The 14,456-nt window shown below is 40.9% G+C and overlaps 1 protein-coding gene across 1 annotated transcript in view; it reads left to right on the plus strand.

Annotated features, from left to right (window-relative positions):
- IQGAP1 (IQ motif containing GTPase activating protein 1) overlaps positions 1-14,456 on the plus strand; it is a 107,096-nt gene that overhangs the window by 48,962 nt on the left and 43,678 nt on the right. Inside the window, exons 6-14 of the mRNA XM_006058277.3 lie at positions 2,390-2,457; positions 3,571-3,684; positions 4,759-4,937; positions 5,950-6,034; positions 10,083-10,246; positions 11,300-11,384; positions 12,165-12,328; positions 12,530-12,690; positions 14,064-14,188. Coding sequence (XP_006058339.1) covers positions 2,390-2,457; positions 3,571-3,684; positions 4,759-4,937; positions 5,950-6,034; positions 10,083-10,246; positions 11,300-11,384; positions 12,165-12,328; positions 12,530-12,690; positions 14,064-14,188 — 1,145 coding nt within the window. The remainder of the gene's footprint in view (positions 1-2,389; positions 2,458-3,570; positions 3,685-4,758; positions 4,938-5,949; positions 6,035-10,082; positions 10,247-11,299; positions 11,385-12,164; positions 12,329-12,529; positions 12,691-14,063; positions 14,189-14,456) is intronic.

Raw genomic sequence — 14,456 nt, forward strand, 5'->3', positions numbered from 1 at the left:
TTATCTTAAATTTAAGAAAAACATGCTAAAAACTCTGTGAGTTTTGGTTCAGTTCAAACTCATTTGTTGGCAAGATCTGATCAGTATTAATTGAGATTACTTAGAATGTATATCTACTTAATGTGATTATTCATATGTTTTTCTGCAGAAAAGGTAAATGTATTTGATTAGGGGTGCTTCCCCAAGACTTGTTGGGGGTGTTTTATAATGCTGCATACACTGTACAACTTTTCTGAGAAATCCTAAATTAATATTTGGCCCAGAGAATTTAGGTAAGGGATGTGGGCCTGTACTAGAGTCTGTTTCTTCATCAGCTGCTGTGTTGAAGAGCATTTGTTAGTGATCTTTGAGATTAGCACAGTGATTTCTTTCATAGGTTACTCTACAGTCATTGATTTGTATTCCCTGGTGGCTCAGATGGTAAAGCATCTGCCTGCAATGCGGGAGACCCGGGTTTGATCCCTGGGTTAGGAAGATCCCTTGGAGAAGGAAATGGCAACCCACTTCAGTACTCTTGCCTAGAAAATTCCATGGATGGAGGAGCCTGGTGGGCTACAGTCCATAGGGGTCGCAAAGAGTAGACACGATTGAGAGACTTCACTTTCACTTTCTTTCACTTTCACAGTCATTGATGATAATCAGAATCCAGATAGGCTGACACAAGCTTCTTCTCCTCATTGCTATAGAGTATAACTTAAATAGGAAAAAAAAGAAAAGAAATCTGAACTCAATTACAGGCTGATTGTGATAGGTAGCTAGCTGATAGCTTATTTGTGAAAGCAAGCACAGGAGGCCAGGAACAAAAACTGAAAGTGATGTTTATTGTTAGGATTTTTTAGTTTTAGCTGTGAGGTTAAGTGCTTTTGAGGCTGAATAAGAGGACCCAAGTGGCTATTATGATTCCATTTATAGTTCCAGCATGTCCTTAAAATATTCCTAATAATTAAAATGAGGTAAAAGCGAGATGATGCCCATCTGCTTTCGGCTTCCCTTCTCTGCTTTTTACAGCAACTGGTGATAGCATTGTGACGCCTTTGATCATCACTGAAGACGTTAGGAACTCACTCTTGTTGGGGCTGTGAAAGTAACATGCTCAAGCTTTTGTTGAAGTGTGGCAACCACTTTCTTGTTCTACAGTAGAAATAAAAGAGGAAGAAGTTTCTGGAGAAAAATATTTTTACTAATTTAGAATGCATACTGCACAGGGAAAGTACATGAAGAAGCATATTACATGTCCAGAAAGTTACTAGCTATTTGACTTTGGAAACTGTATTGAATAATGTAAAATCTTTGGAGAGAGGAACTTTATTTCCATCTCGAGCATTTTATTGTAAAGAAAAGCCTGTAATTGTATATGTATCATTTGTATTTGTACTTACCTGAGAAAATGATTGGTTATTGTGGATGTATGTATTCTAATATGTTTTCAAAATACTTGATTTTTTTAAGATTATGCGTTTGGGTTTGTCTTATACAGTTTGGATGCTGATCAGTTTTGTGAATGCAGTGTACGTGATACATGTTTGTATTTAGATAACATTGAGATGTAGAGATGATCTGCAAATGCTGTAGGCTACTCTGTTGAGTTTCTGTGGTTTGTTTCTTAGGTATTTTTTATTTCCTCTCATTACTGGACTGTCAATGTCTTGCTCATGTTAATCCCTGTGGAGTGGTTTTCTGATCTAATTTATTCTGAGCTGGTAGAGCCTTAGTCTCTGGTTAATCTGATTCATATTTATAGACATCCATCCATCTGTGAAATATTGATTATTATTTATTAATATATGTCAGGCTCTGGGTAGGCCACTGGTAAACAAGACTTTTATTGACCCTGACTTCATGGGGCTTAGAGTCTAGGAGATTTTTATTTAAAGAGTAAAGATTTATGACATATACTTTATGTAAAACTCTTAAATTACCTGAATTAAACTCTTCTACCAGTAATATGAATTCAGCTTAAGTAAGATTTGCTATCTGAGTCATTTTCATGAGACTTTTCTAAAATGTCTTTTTACTTAAAACTTACTGATCACAGGAAGTTAAACAGAAGTGAAGAGACTTCACTTATATTTGTTATATTAACATTTATATTAATGTCTGATTGCTTATTGGATTTGTCCTGGAGCTAGGACTTAAACTTGTGTCTCCTGATTCCCAGCCCAGTGCTTTTTGCATTACATTATGTGACTTTTAAGGACCTCCTTGTTACATAAAACTAAAAGAAAACTCTGAGATAAAGTATCATAGCTGCTGAGTGTAATATGGCAGAGTCCTGGGAGTCTCCGTGTTCAGAATGCTTCTGTTCTTTATGCTGGTTTTCCCCTTTGACTTTAGAGCAGCAGAACATCCAGCTGGGAGTCCTGACTCTTTTGTCTATTATGTCTTCTAGTTTGTACCTGTTCAAACTAGGCCTGGCTCCTCAGATTCAAGACCTGTATGGAAAGGTTGACTTCACAGGTAAGAAGTTCCAGACCTGGCAGGAAGTGCTTGATTTATGTGGAAATAGCCTGGAGAGTCAACTGTTCCAATCTTAAAGATGTGGGGCTTTAAAAACACTGTGCCAGCAGAGATTAAAAAAAAAGCACGAGGAACCTGCTTCTCTTGGTGTGGTGGAAGGAACACGGGACTTGGGGTTTCAGGCTCTGTTCTCTCAGTTATGACATGGTGTGCTTGAGAAGTCTCTGTTTTCTTATATCTAAATTAGAGAGAATATTAACATCTAATACTAAATGTTCACATACAGTGAGAAAAACTTTATGACAGTCTTTCCCTTTCCCTTCCAGTGAGCACCATTTGTAGGCAAACGAAGTGGTGGTGGTGGGGGTAGAGGGGTGAGATGATACAAAGATGACAATTTACTAATTTTAAAACTTTAGTTTATTTGGGTGGGTGTTTCTGTGTATATTTGCTATAGTCAAATCCTTGAAGAGATGGGGGCTTGGGGAGAAAAAGAATAGGGGGAATATTGGTGAAGGGTAAAATAGACTGAAATCTTTTTGAACAGGTGATTATTTTATAGGCCTTGGAGGTTTAAAAATTGGTAATACAGCTTTTATCTATGATATTTTTTCTTCCAGGGAAGTTGTTCCCCAGACCCTTGGGGCAAGGGCCAAACCTTAACATGTTGTTTTCTTTATCATTTGCTTCTGGCCTTAGACACAAAATTGTTTAGTAGTAGCTAGTGACTTGGATTATAAAGACTAAGATAACTGGCTTGTGATTCACTTCTTGTTTGCGGTCCCTTTAAAGCTGCTCCATTCATAAGTTCATTAGAGGAAATGCCATTAGTAGCAGTTTGGAAAACTATTCTCTATAGAGCCATTCTCATGTTATGGTTATTTCTGATGCTCTTGATAGCACTAGTAATAGTTCCTCTGTCTATTGAATGCATATTATATACCAGATATCAGGTTAAGTGGTTTCCATGTATTAATATTATCTTATTTAAATCCTTATAACAACCCTAAGAGTTAGATATCATTTTATCCAGTACATTTTGTGGTTAAGGAATCTGTTTCCTTCTAAGTTCTGAAAAGGTGCTCACCTTTGGGTCTTAATTCTTTCCTGTAGAAGAAGAAATCAACAACATGAAGATTGAACTGGAGAAGTATGGGATTCAGATGCCTGCCTTTAGCAAGATTGGGGGTATTCTGGCTAATGAGCTGTCAGTGGATGAAGCCGCATGTAAGAAGAGAGTGATCTCATGGGTTCAAATGGAGTTGTTGCTACTGCTTTCAGTGATTAATACTGTAATGGTGGTCTTGCTGCTGCTAAGTCACTTCAGTCATGTCCGACTCTGTGCGACCCCACAGACGGCAGCCCACTAGGCTCCCCCGTCCCTGGGATTCTCCAGGCAAGAACACTGGAGTGGGTTGCCATTTCCTTCTCCAATGCGTGAAAGTGAAGTTGCTCAGTCGTGTCCAACTCTTAGCGACCGCATGGACTGCAGCCTACCAGGCTCCTCCATCCATGGGATTTTCCAGGCAAGAGTACTGGAGTGGGGTGCCACTGCCTTCTCCGAATGGTGGTCTTGGACATGAGGAATTTTGCCAGCAAGTGTCTAGTGGCTCAGACAGTAAAGAGAGAGTCTCCTTGCAATGCAGGAGATCCCAGTTTGATCCCTGGGTAGGGAAGATCCCCTGGAGAAGGGAATGGCAACCCTCTCCAGTATTCTTGCCTGGAGAATCCCCAGGGACAGAAGAGCCTGGTGGGCTACTGTCCATGGAGTTGCAAAGAGTCAGACATGACTGAGTGACTAACACTTAGTTCTTTCTTTAGGTCAGTAGATATAGTTTCAAACACTGCTATACAGTTGTCTATGCTGTTATTTGGAAATAAGTGATAAAAAATAAAATAATTTTGATTAAAAGCACTAGAAAGCAAATTCTACATTTCAATGCCTTTTTTAAGTTTCTTATCTTCTAATGGTGTTTACATGATAATTAATAATGGGTGAACATTTCCATAACAAATGCTCGATGCTCCCTGCAAAGTCCCTTACTGAATGTTTTCCCCATGATTCCAGATATGGATTATAGGCAGAGCTGTGACTTTGTTTTCCCCATGATCCCAGATATGGATTATAGGCAGAGCTGTGACTTTGTGTGTTAGGGAAAAGACAGGGCTCACAAGATTCCTCTAACCCCTCTTGAAAAGCAGCCTCTGTCTGTCCTGGGGGATTGCCGTGTTTGAATGTGTAATGCACATCCTTTACTTTATATAACCTCAGTGTTCTGTGTTTTGAATTCTTTTTTTCAGTACATGCGGCTGTTATTGCCATTAATGAAGCTATTGACCACAGAATTCCAGCTGACACCTTCACAGCTTTGAAAAATCCCAATGCCATGCTTGTGAATCTTGAAGAATGCTTGGCCTCTACCTACCAGGATATACTTTACCAGGCCAAACAGGACAAAATGGCAAATGCTAAAAACAGGGTAAAAATGGAACATTTGCTCTTTTTTATTGATCTACAGGGGCTTCCGTGGTAGCTCAGCTGGTAAAGAAGCTGCCTGCAATGCAGGAGACCCCAGTTCAATTCCTGCATCAGGAAGATCTGCTGGAGAAGGGATAGGCTACCCACTCCAGTATTCTTAGGCTTCCCTGGTGGCCTAGCTAGTAAAGAATCCACCTGCAGTGTGGGAGACCTGGGTTTGATCGCTGGGTTGGGAAGATCCCCTGGAGAAGGGAAGGGCTACCCACTCCAGTATTCTGGCCTGGAGAATTCCATGGACTGTATTCCACGGGGATCACAAAGAGTCAAACACATCTGAGCGACTTTCACTTTTCACAACTGATTTAGTCTTTCATTATTTAATATGACTCCATTTTAAAGATCAGTTTTATTGAGATATTAATTGACATATAATAAAAGCCAACCATGTAAAGTGTACAGTTTGATGAGTTTTGACCAGTGTGTACAGATATGTGACCACCACCCACAAAGTTCCCATATCTCCCTTTCAGAGTCAACCTCTACTGCCTCCCTCTGTCCACCCCTGACCCCAGCAACTCCAGGTCTATTTTCTATCACTTTAGCTTACCTTTTTTGGAATTTTATATAAATGAAATGGAGTTACCAATATGTAGTCTTTCAGTATTAGATTCTGTTTTGACATCTACTTTCTTCTTGAATGGTGTGCAAACCTGTGAGAGGCTCTGAGATCTAGTCTGAGACAAGGATTCAGGCTTCCAGATGAACAGGGCAGGGTTCACCAGTCTCCTGCCGGATTCTGGAAGAACCCCTTGAGCTTGTTATTTATGAGTGGATCTCCTTTTTATGTTTTTGGTAACAATCAGGTAGCATTCTACTTTGTTCTTTATTAAGGATTTTAAGCTACACCCTTCCTTGTTCTTGACTCTGTCGTGGTGGGAGAGGAACACACGTGTATTTCTGTGGTCTTCCTAGAGACCTCAGCTAATTTAGCTACACCTTTTATTCATCTTCAGACAGAAAGCTCTGAGAGAGAAAGGGACGTTTATGAGGAACTGCTCACTCAAGCTGAAATTCAAGGCAACATAAATAAAGTCAACTGTAAGTATGTGCCCCCGTCAGGCCCCTAAAGGAATGTCACTGAATGATGTGCCTGTGGATCTGTTCAAGGTTTAAGTTTATATCAGACATTTGCGGGTTTGCCTGGGAACTATTGCATATTTACTGTCTTTTGTGTTCTTGTGTCTTCTCTTTGAGCTCCCATTGTCCTCAGGCAGCACGCCCCCCACCCCCTGCTCTTCTGTTGTAACTCACAGACTGGAGTTTTTGGCTGCAGTTTCACTCTTTTCATCCTGTGTTACACTTAAATCTGAAGAGGGATTTTATTTTTCTATTTTTAAAGTAATACTAGTTTTGTTTTTGTTTTAAAGAGTAATACAAGTTATCCAGAAATGAGCCACAAATAAAAAATTAGACTCCTACGAATAACCATGCTTGGTATTTTTAACATATCCTTCAAAACATATATTTAAACAGAAATGAGGTTGTCCTGTTCATCTTGATTTTTGTGTATGTGTTACACAAAAATTAATTTGAAAAATTAATTTCTTGAATTAATTTAGTCTCTCTTCTGCAAAAGAACCTGCATCAGTTTCTTATTACTTGCCAGACAAAACGCTGTTCCCTGGCCTCGTGGAGCTCTTTATGCACCGTTTCATGCATACAACTTTCTGTAGACACTCATGTGCCTAATTATCTCCCACGTTCATTGTGTTCATTTTATGACTCATGAAGAGTGGCTCTGGAGTTGTTCGATCCTGGAATTTGATCTCTTGCCCTTGTATTAATCACTGTGGGAACTGGGCACCTGTGGTATAGAATCATTATATGCGTGATGAGCTAATATATGTTAATTGGCTCATGTTTAGTAAGCACTCAATAATATTATCATTACTGTTGTTAATCATGTAACTGTCCCACTGTAATGCCCTCACGCCTCATCTCTTACCTCATCCAAATTATACCCATCATTCAAGATTCAGCTCAGTTCTCACCTCAGCGTGTATCCTAGCTCACAATATGCTTGCCTTTCACATCTCCTACAGCATCTGTATGCTTAACCACACGATTTTGTATTTAATTCTCTATTGTCTTCAAGTGCTTGTTTTTTGTTTTTTACATCTATATAGACTTAAACTTGAGTTTACTTATGAATTCAGCTTCTTTTTAAATCCTCATAATTCCTAGCATAGGGTTAGAGTCACCGAAAGAACTAAAAAAACCTTATTTAATTCAACCAGACTTGACCTTATCTTATTTTGATCAAGATAATAATAATAGTAGTGATAGTCATCAGGGTCCTCTCTGTTCTTTGGAGATCCTAATTTCTCACTTGTACTAATGCTCTGAATAACTGGTGAGAATTTATAGATTTTACCAACTCCTTATGGTAGACTGACCAGGAGTCTGTGTGTTCTGTTCCGTTCTGGTTCATTTAGGATAATAGCTTTCTGAATAGGGCTGTAGTTCCATTCACCTATGGGTGATTGGTTGTGCTCTATCTGTATGAATACTGCTTTAGCCAGCAAGTATAAACCAGAATGTCCTTGCACTTAGTTCTCTCTGTAGAAGAAAGTCCAGCACATTTCCTGCTGCATACACGGCATAAAATACTCTTTTATTTACTAAGGGACTTTTCTCTACTATGTTGTTTGGGGCCTTTATTGCTATGCCTGGCTGATTATGTTAGAGTTAGTTATAAACTCATAAGGAAAGAAACGTATGCGTGTATTTTGAAAGTGTTCCGTGCATATTGTTCTTACGTGGTCAAAGGAACAAAATAGTAAAAATTCCCTCAGATACGTTTCAGTGAGGAAGGTAGGCAAATGCATAATTTCAGGGCAACTTGGCTAGAACAATTCAGTGAGTAATTTCAAGGCAACCAGAGATGTGTGAAATACAGTCACAGAGTAAAGACAAGAATGATGACTTTTCCTCAAGGTTTGTACATGACCCTTCACTGGGGTTCTTAGCGTAGATAAGGAGGTGAGGATAAGGCAGAATTCTCAATAGAGGGACAAAAAAATCTTTTCCTAACAGTAGGGAAAGTCAGAGACAAGGGAAAGTTGGAAGACAGAGGGACTTTAGGTCCCAAGAATTATCTTAATGTAATTAAAGATAAGGTTCTTTCCCTAGGGCTTGAGAAGGAGCAGTGAAGCCATTATGCTGCCCCAGAAGAAAGCTGCAGGCCAAATAGTTAAAAATGAGAAAGAGTTCTTATTTTTTTGTTAAGTAGGATAAGGAAAATTAGATAATTAAAGCATAGTGGGAGAAAGTATGTGATGTTCCGGACCAGTGGTCCCCAACCTTTTTGGCACCAAGGACCAGTTTTATGGAAGGTAGTTTTTCCATGAACCAGGGTGATGGGGGTGGGGATGGGGAATGGCTTCAGGATGATTCAAGCGCTTTATGTTTTTTGTGCACTTTATTTCTGTTGTTGTTACATCAGCTCCACCTCAGATCATCAGGCATCCTGGAGGTTGGGAACCCCTGTTCTAAACTTTATTGTATAAGTATTAGTAAATATCCACTTAAATATTTACGTATTTATGTACATAGTAAGTTTACATTTCCAGTAAAAGCATAAATGACTAGATGCCTTTGCAGATGGATCATCTGAGACTCTGTGTTACAGAGAGGAAGCCTGGTTGTTACCAGCCTGTGTTGCTTTTATTTTCAGTCCCCCACTACTACAGAAGCTCCCTGAGGATGGAGACAACCTGTTTGTTTTGTTCCTGACTATGTTTACAGCATGGTCCTTGTGGGAAAATGCTTGGTTAGTTGGCTAGTGGCCACGTAGACCTGCAGCCATGATTCAGAGAGCTGCTCACCTCCTCTGTGTGGTGACCAGTGAGCCAAATCGTAGGGGAAAAGGTTGGAAAGAAGGGAACATCTTAGGAATCTAGCCTTTCGTCCTTTTACCTCTTGGTGTTATTTATTAGTTCTGGTTTGAGACTTTATTTTTTCTTGGACTGTTTTCTTTATGACACCTTACATTAATTTTCTTTTTTGTTGTTGTTGTTTTTTTTTAACAAATGAAACAGTTTAAACTGATAACTACTGCTATGCCCCCAATATTTTGATTTTTAGTATTTTATTATTGATTTGTTTTGCTACTTTGGTGATAAGATTAGATGTTCTTTCCTGGATGGGGCACGGGAAGGAGAACCCTATTTTTTCTTCTAAAAATAGGGAAGCTGAAAATAATAATTACAGTTTTCCAGGGGCTGTCATTTCTGAAATCAGAAAATGTATTATTTTGACTTTCAACTTAATACCTTATTTATTTTATAATATGCAAAGTACTTTCACGTGTATGATTCCATTTAATCTCATGAGGAATCTTGGGAGGAATGTACCTTTATTATCATTTTCAGATGAAGGGAAATCTGCATTTTTACTGTCGATAATGTGTTAATGACCTTGTGTGATGTCAGGTTCTGTGACTAGAAGTAGAGAATGTTGAGGCAGCGTGGAGAGCCCCTTCTGCTCCACACGGTCAGACCAGCCTCGATGTCTCGGCACTGTTTAGGGGCAGAGTACCTTCTGGAGATGCCAGGATGATGGAGGGATTCAGAATGATCCTGAATAAGAGATATTTGAAGGAACTAAGCCTCTTTAGTTGGGAGTAGACAGTCACAGGGAAGAGGGGTTGGAGGTACTCAAGTATCAACTCTAGTGTGTAAGCTTTAACAATTTTTTTTTTAAACAGAATCATCCAGAGATGTAGTAAATTGCAGTGGGAGACACTTTCTCCTGTGTAGTAGTTTAGTCTGGATAGAGACTTGGCATTTTAGCGGGAATGCAGGCATGTATTATTGGTGCCTCTTAAATTGCTGCCCTTATTGGGCCTGGGGTGTGGTCTAGGAATCCGTTAATTCTAAACACCCTGGGAACCTCTGAACTTGGAGACTTTAAGGTTCTCTTCCACCCTCAAAGCCTAATGCTTCTGTGATGCTCCACAGGAAAGGCCAAACTGATTATATTTCCCCATTCTGAACTGAGACTGGTTTTGGGGAAGGAAAAAAATTCCCGGCTGTGATGTTAACATAGTTTTGTTTTAAGCGTTTGCCTTTTTTTCCCTCCTCAGTGCTTGCTGCATTAACAAATATAGACCTGGCTTTGGAGCAGGGATCTGCACCAGCCTTGTTCAAGATCCTGCAGTCACCCGCACTGGGCCTGCGAGGGCTGCAGCAGCAGAATAGTGACTGGTACCTCAAGCAGCTCCTGAGTGACAGACAGCAGAAGAGACAGGTAACAGCATCTTGAGTGGCACCTGTAAGGCTTGACTTCCATCCATTTCAATCTCATGCTGTTGTGTAAAGATATCTGTGGGGCCTTCCTCCCCACCCCCCACCCTGCTAATATAACTGTTCCTCCTGCATGTGAATTAAGCTGTTTAATATCCTCAGGTAAAGTGCACATTGTCTTCAGCTCTCTTTTCCTTGTAGAGTTGTAAATCCCCTCTTAAATAGCTTCGCCCACCCTCTGAATATCACCACCCCTTCACTTGAAGTCTGTTAAATCCACAACTTGAAACTGCTGGGCAGAGGACTTCCCAGGTGGCTCAGTGGTAAATTATCCACCTGCCAATTCAGGAGATGCAGGTTCAGTCCCTGGGTTGGAAAGATCCCCTGGAGAAGGAAATGGCAACCCACTCCAATATTCTTGCCTGGGAAATCCCATGGACAGAGGAGCTTGGTGGGCTATAGTCCATGGTGTTGCAAAAGAGTCGGATACGACTCAGTGACTGAACAACAACAAAAGCCATTAGGGAGAACCTGAAATTTTATATTCTTACTTCAGGAATTTCCACTTTAAAAAAAAAACCCATACCTCATGAGTTTCCTCTGGCTAATACCTGGAAAGCATTTAATATTGCAGTAAGAGTAGACTGTGTGGGATTGTACTCTATGGGTTTTTATTTTTTAGAACAAATATAAGGGGCTTTTTTTTTTTTTTTTTTGCTAAATAAGGACTAGTATACGTTTTATAAATTCTCATTATTGGCCAGAGAAAGCAGCATTAATGTGCTGATGCTTCTATAAAGATTTTATCTTGGAACATTTCGATGCTCTTTACAAAATATTCTTTTAGGTGTGCTGGTATCTGGAAAGTCATTCTTCCCCAGATTTGACAAGGGTTTTTGACTCCAGTTTGAGCTACTGCTTCAGCTGCTTGTAGCCTGAAGCTGTCTCTTAGGTCTGTGGCTCAGTGTCCCTAATAACTTGTTGGCATGTGAGAACTGTGAGGTCTGGACATGCAGGCAAGCGTCATCTTTACCTGAATATTCTCTGCTTTTCTCAGGGTGGTCAGGCTGAGCCCCTGCAGAAGGAGGAGCTACAGTCGGGAGTGGATGCTGCAAACACTGCCGCCCAGGAATATCAGAGAAGTAAGAGTCCCCTCAGCTGTGTGTCCCCTGAGGTACTGAGTAGGGGAGGAGAGTGCCTTTGTGTCATGGAGGGGCCTAGGAGTAGATTCTGTCACTCCTCAACCCACCCCAAGCCTATTAGCCACAGTCAACTACCAGGTACCTTTGGTGGCAGTAGGAGTCCTCCAGTTTTAAAAGTAGAACCAGAGTCCGTGTAGGCTCGCTTTGGCTCTAAGCACGTGCTTACATGGTTGGTTAGGACTTCCCTGGTGGCTCGGTGGTAAAGAATCTGCCTCTCAATGTAGGAGATGTGGATTTGATCCCTGGGTCAGGAAGATCTCCTGGAGAAAGAAATGGCAACACACTCCAGCATTCTTGGCTAGAGAATCCCGTGGACAGAGGAGCCTGGTGGGCTTCAGTCCATAGGGCTGCAAAGAGTCAGAAACAACTTAGTGTCTGAACGACGACGACAACAACAACTTTGCCAGGCTCTCCTTGTTGTAGGGGAGAGATGTTTTAGGTAGAGCGTAGTGGTGGCAGGCAGGAGGAGTTGGAGCGGAAAGAAAACGGGTGAGGAGAAGAGAAGAGGAAAGAAAACAGATGTACTGAGATGCGGCTCATGTACCATTGAGTTCATCCTCAGACTGAGAAGACCACTGTCTGAAGGTGGAAGTTCCACTTCAAACGTCACAACTAATAGTTTAGCTGCAGAATATGATTTTCTCCTGTGAAAACTGGCGTCTGCACCCCCTTGGGGCTCTGGGAGCCAGTGGCTTTTCTCACCTCGAGTTCTCTACCCAGGGTTGGCGGCAGTGGCAGCAATCAATGCCGCAATCCAGAAGGGCGTGGCCGAGAAGACTGTCCTGGAACTGATGAACCCTGAAGCCCAGCTGCCGCAGGTGTACCCGTTTGCCGCTGATCTTTATCAGAAGGAGCTGGCCACCCTGCAGCAGCAGAGTCCCGAGGTGAGCTCACCAAACCCGTGCTGTTTGTGAGCAAAACAAGAGTGGACATGAATTGAATACCCACTTCTGGGTGTAGTTAGGCAGAACCTTTTTTTTTAACCAGAATCTTAGACTCCTTGTGGTTTTATTAAATGTCTGACCTCCTTGGGTCTTCCAAGATGCCCTTCCTTACTCTTTGCCCACCTCTCCCTTTCTCTGCAGCGTAGCCTCACCCACCCTGAGCTCTCTGTTGCAGTGGAGATGCTGTCATCGGTGGCCCTAATCAACAGGGCACTAGAATCTGGAGACATGAACACAGTGTGGAAACAACTGAGCAGTTCAGTGACAGGCCTTACAAACATCGAGGAGGAAAACTGCCAGAGGTGGGTGCCCCTGACCCTAACCTCTGTCTTCTGTGAGCCAACGTCTTATTTTCTCTGCAGGAATCGTGACTTGCTTGTAATCGTCTTTTGGTTCCCCCACACCCCTGCCCCCCGTATTTCAATTCATTTTATTATGCTGAAGGATTTGTAGTAAATTACAGATACTATAGCATTCCACTCCTAAATTTATTATAAATACGCTTATTGAAAACAATGAGGATATTTGTCATGTAGTCAAAATAACATCCTTATACCTTGTCAAGTCAATAATACTTCTTGAATATTTTCTAAACCTAGTCTGTTTTCATACTTCTTCTCTTGTTCCCAAACTGTTTGTTCTTTTCAGCTGGTTTTTCAAACCAGGATGCAATCCATATTGTGTCCCTTTGGTATCTTTTATTTATTTTATTTAAAAAATTTATTTATTTTTAATTAAAGGATAATTGCTTTATTATGTTGGGTTTTTGGCATACATCAACATGAATCAGCCATAAGTATACACATGTCCCCTTCCTCTTGAACCTCCTTCCACCTCACACACCCCCACTTTGATATTTTTTAATCTAGCCTCATCCCTTTCTTTATAGCGCTGACTTGTTAAAGAGTTGGAGCCAGTTGTCCTCTAAAATGTCCCATTTTCAGTTTTGGTTGCTTCCTAATATTTGTTTTATTCCTGTAAATTGGAAATCAGGTCTAAAGACTTGTCAAGATTCAGTGAAGGATTTTTGGTGACGTGTGTTTCATATTTTCTCATATTAAGAGGCACGTAATACCTGCTTGTCCCCACCATCAGAGATACTGAGACTGATCCTTGGGTTAGGCAGTCTGCCAGTCCCTTCATTGTGTATTTATTTTTCTCCCTTATCTCCAGAACATAATCTTTTTTTTGTACCTTTTACACCATCACAATGTCCAGTTTTCCATTAACCATTTGTCTAATGTTTTTAACCCCAACTGATAATCCTTGTGTAAACCCAGACTTCCAGTGAGAGTTGCTGAATGGTGATTTGTTGACCTGTCATTCCTTGTACGTTTATTAGCTGGTGTTTGACTTTGTTTTCTGATCCTCAGAGGGGTTGTCTGAGCTGCTGCCTCGGATTCCAGAGTTAGTCTTACCTGAAATTTAGAACAAGTAATATAAATATTTTTCATATAGATAATAAGAATTAGTGGTATCTTTGTATTTTTACCCTTTGTTCAGGGTAACGCCTGGGTCCCAAAGCTGACCTTTAGAATACATCAAACTTTTAGGGTTCCTCAGCCATCTCTTGGATCCTGTGCCGCCACGTCTTCTTATTCCCATCCACAGAAATAACCCCGCAGGTCCCTTTTCTAAGGTTGCACTTCTCTCTTTTGTCGGGGGAATGGGGCAGGTATCTGGATGAGCTGATGAAGCTGAAAGCTCAGGCCCGTGCAGAGAACAATGAATTCATTACGTGGAATGACATCCAGGCTTCTGTGGACCATGTGAACCGGGTGGTGCAGGAGGAGCATGAGCGTGAGTGAGCTGCTTCCACTCCCCAATCATGCCATAGCCACGCATGGTGTGATCCCACCCTCCCGGGGACACTACCCCAGGGGATTTCTGGGAACTGAAAAAAAAAAACAAAAAAGCCTGTCCATTTAACTATCTCAAAAAGCTACGGTTGTCTATTGTTTTAAAAACACCAGGCCACTGCTATAATTGGAGAAGTGTGTAAAGAGAACTAAGCTTTTTCAGGAGGTGAATTGAATGTGATCTGTTACTTTTAAATGCTGTTGTAACA

Source organism: Bubalus bubalis, chromosome 20 (assembly GCF_019923935.1).
Source record: "Bubalus bubalis isolate 160015118507 breed Murrah chromosome 20, NDDB_SH_1, whole genome shotgun sequence".
NCBI classification, from domain to species: Eukaryota; Metazoa; Chordata; class Mammalia; order Artiodactyla; family Bovidae; genus Bubalus; species Bubalus bubalis.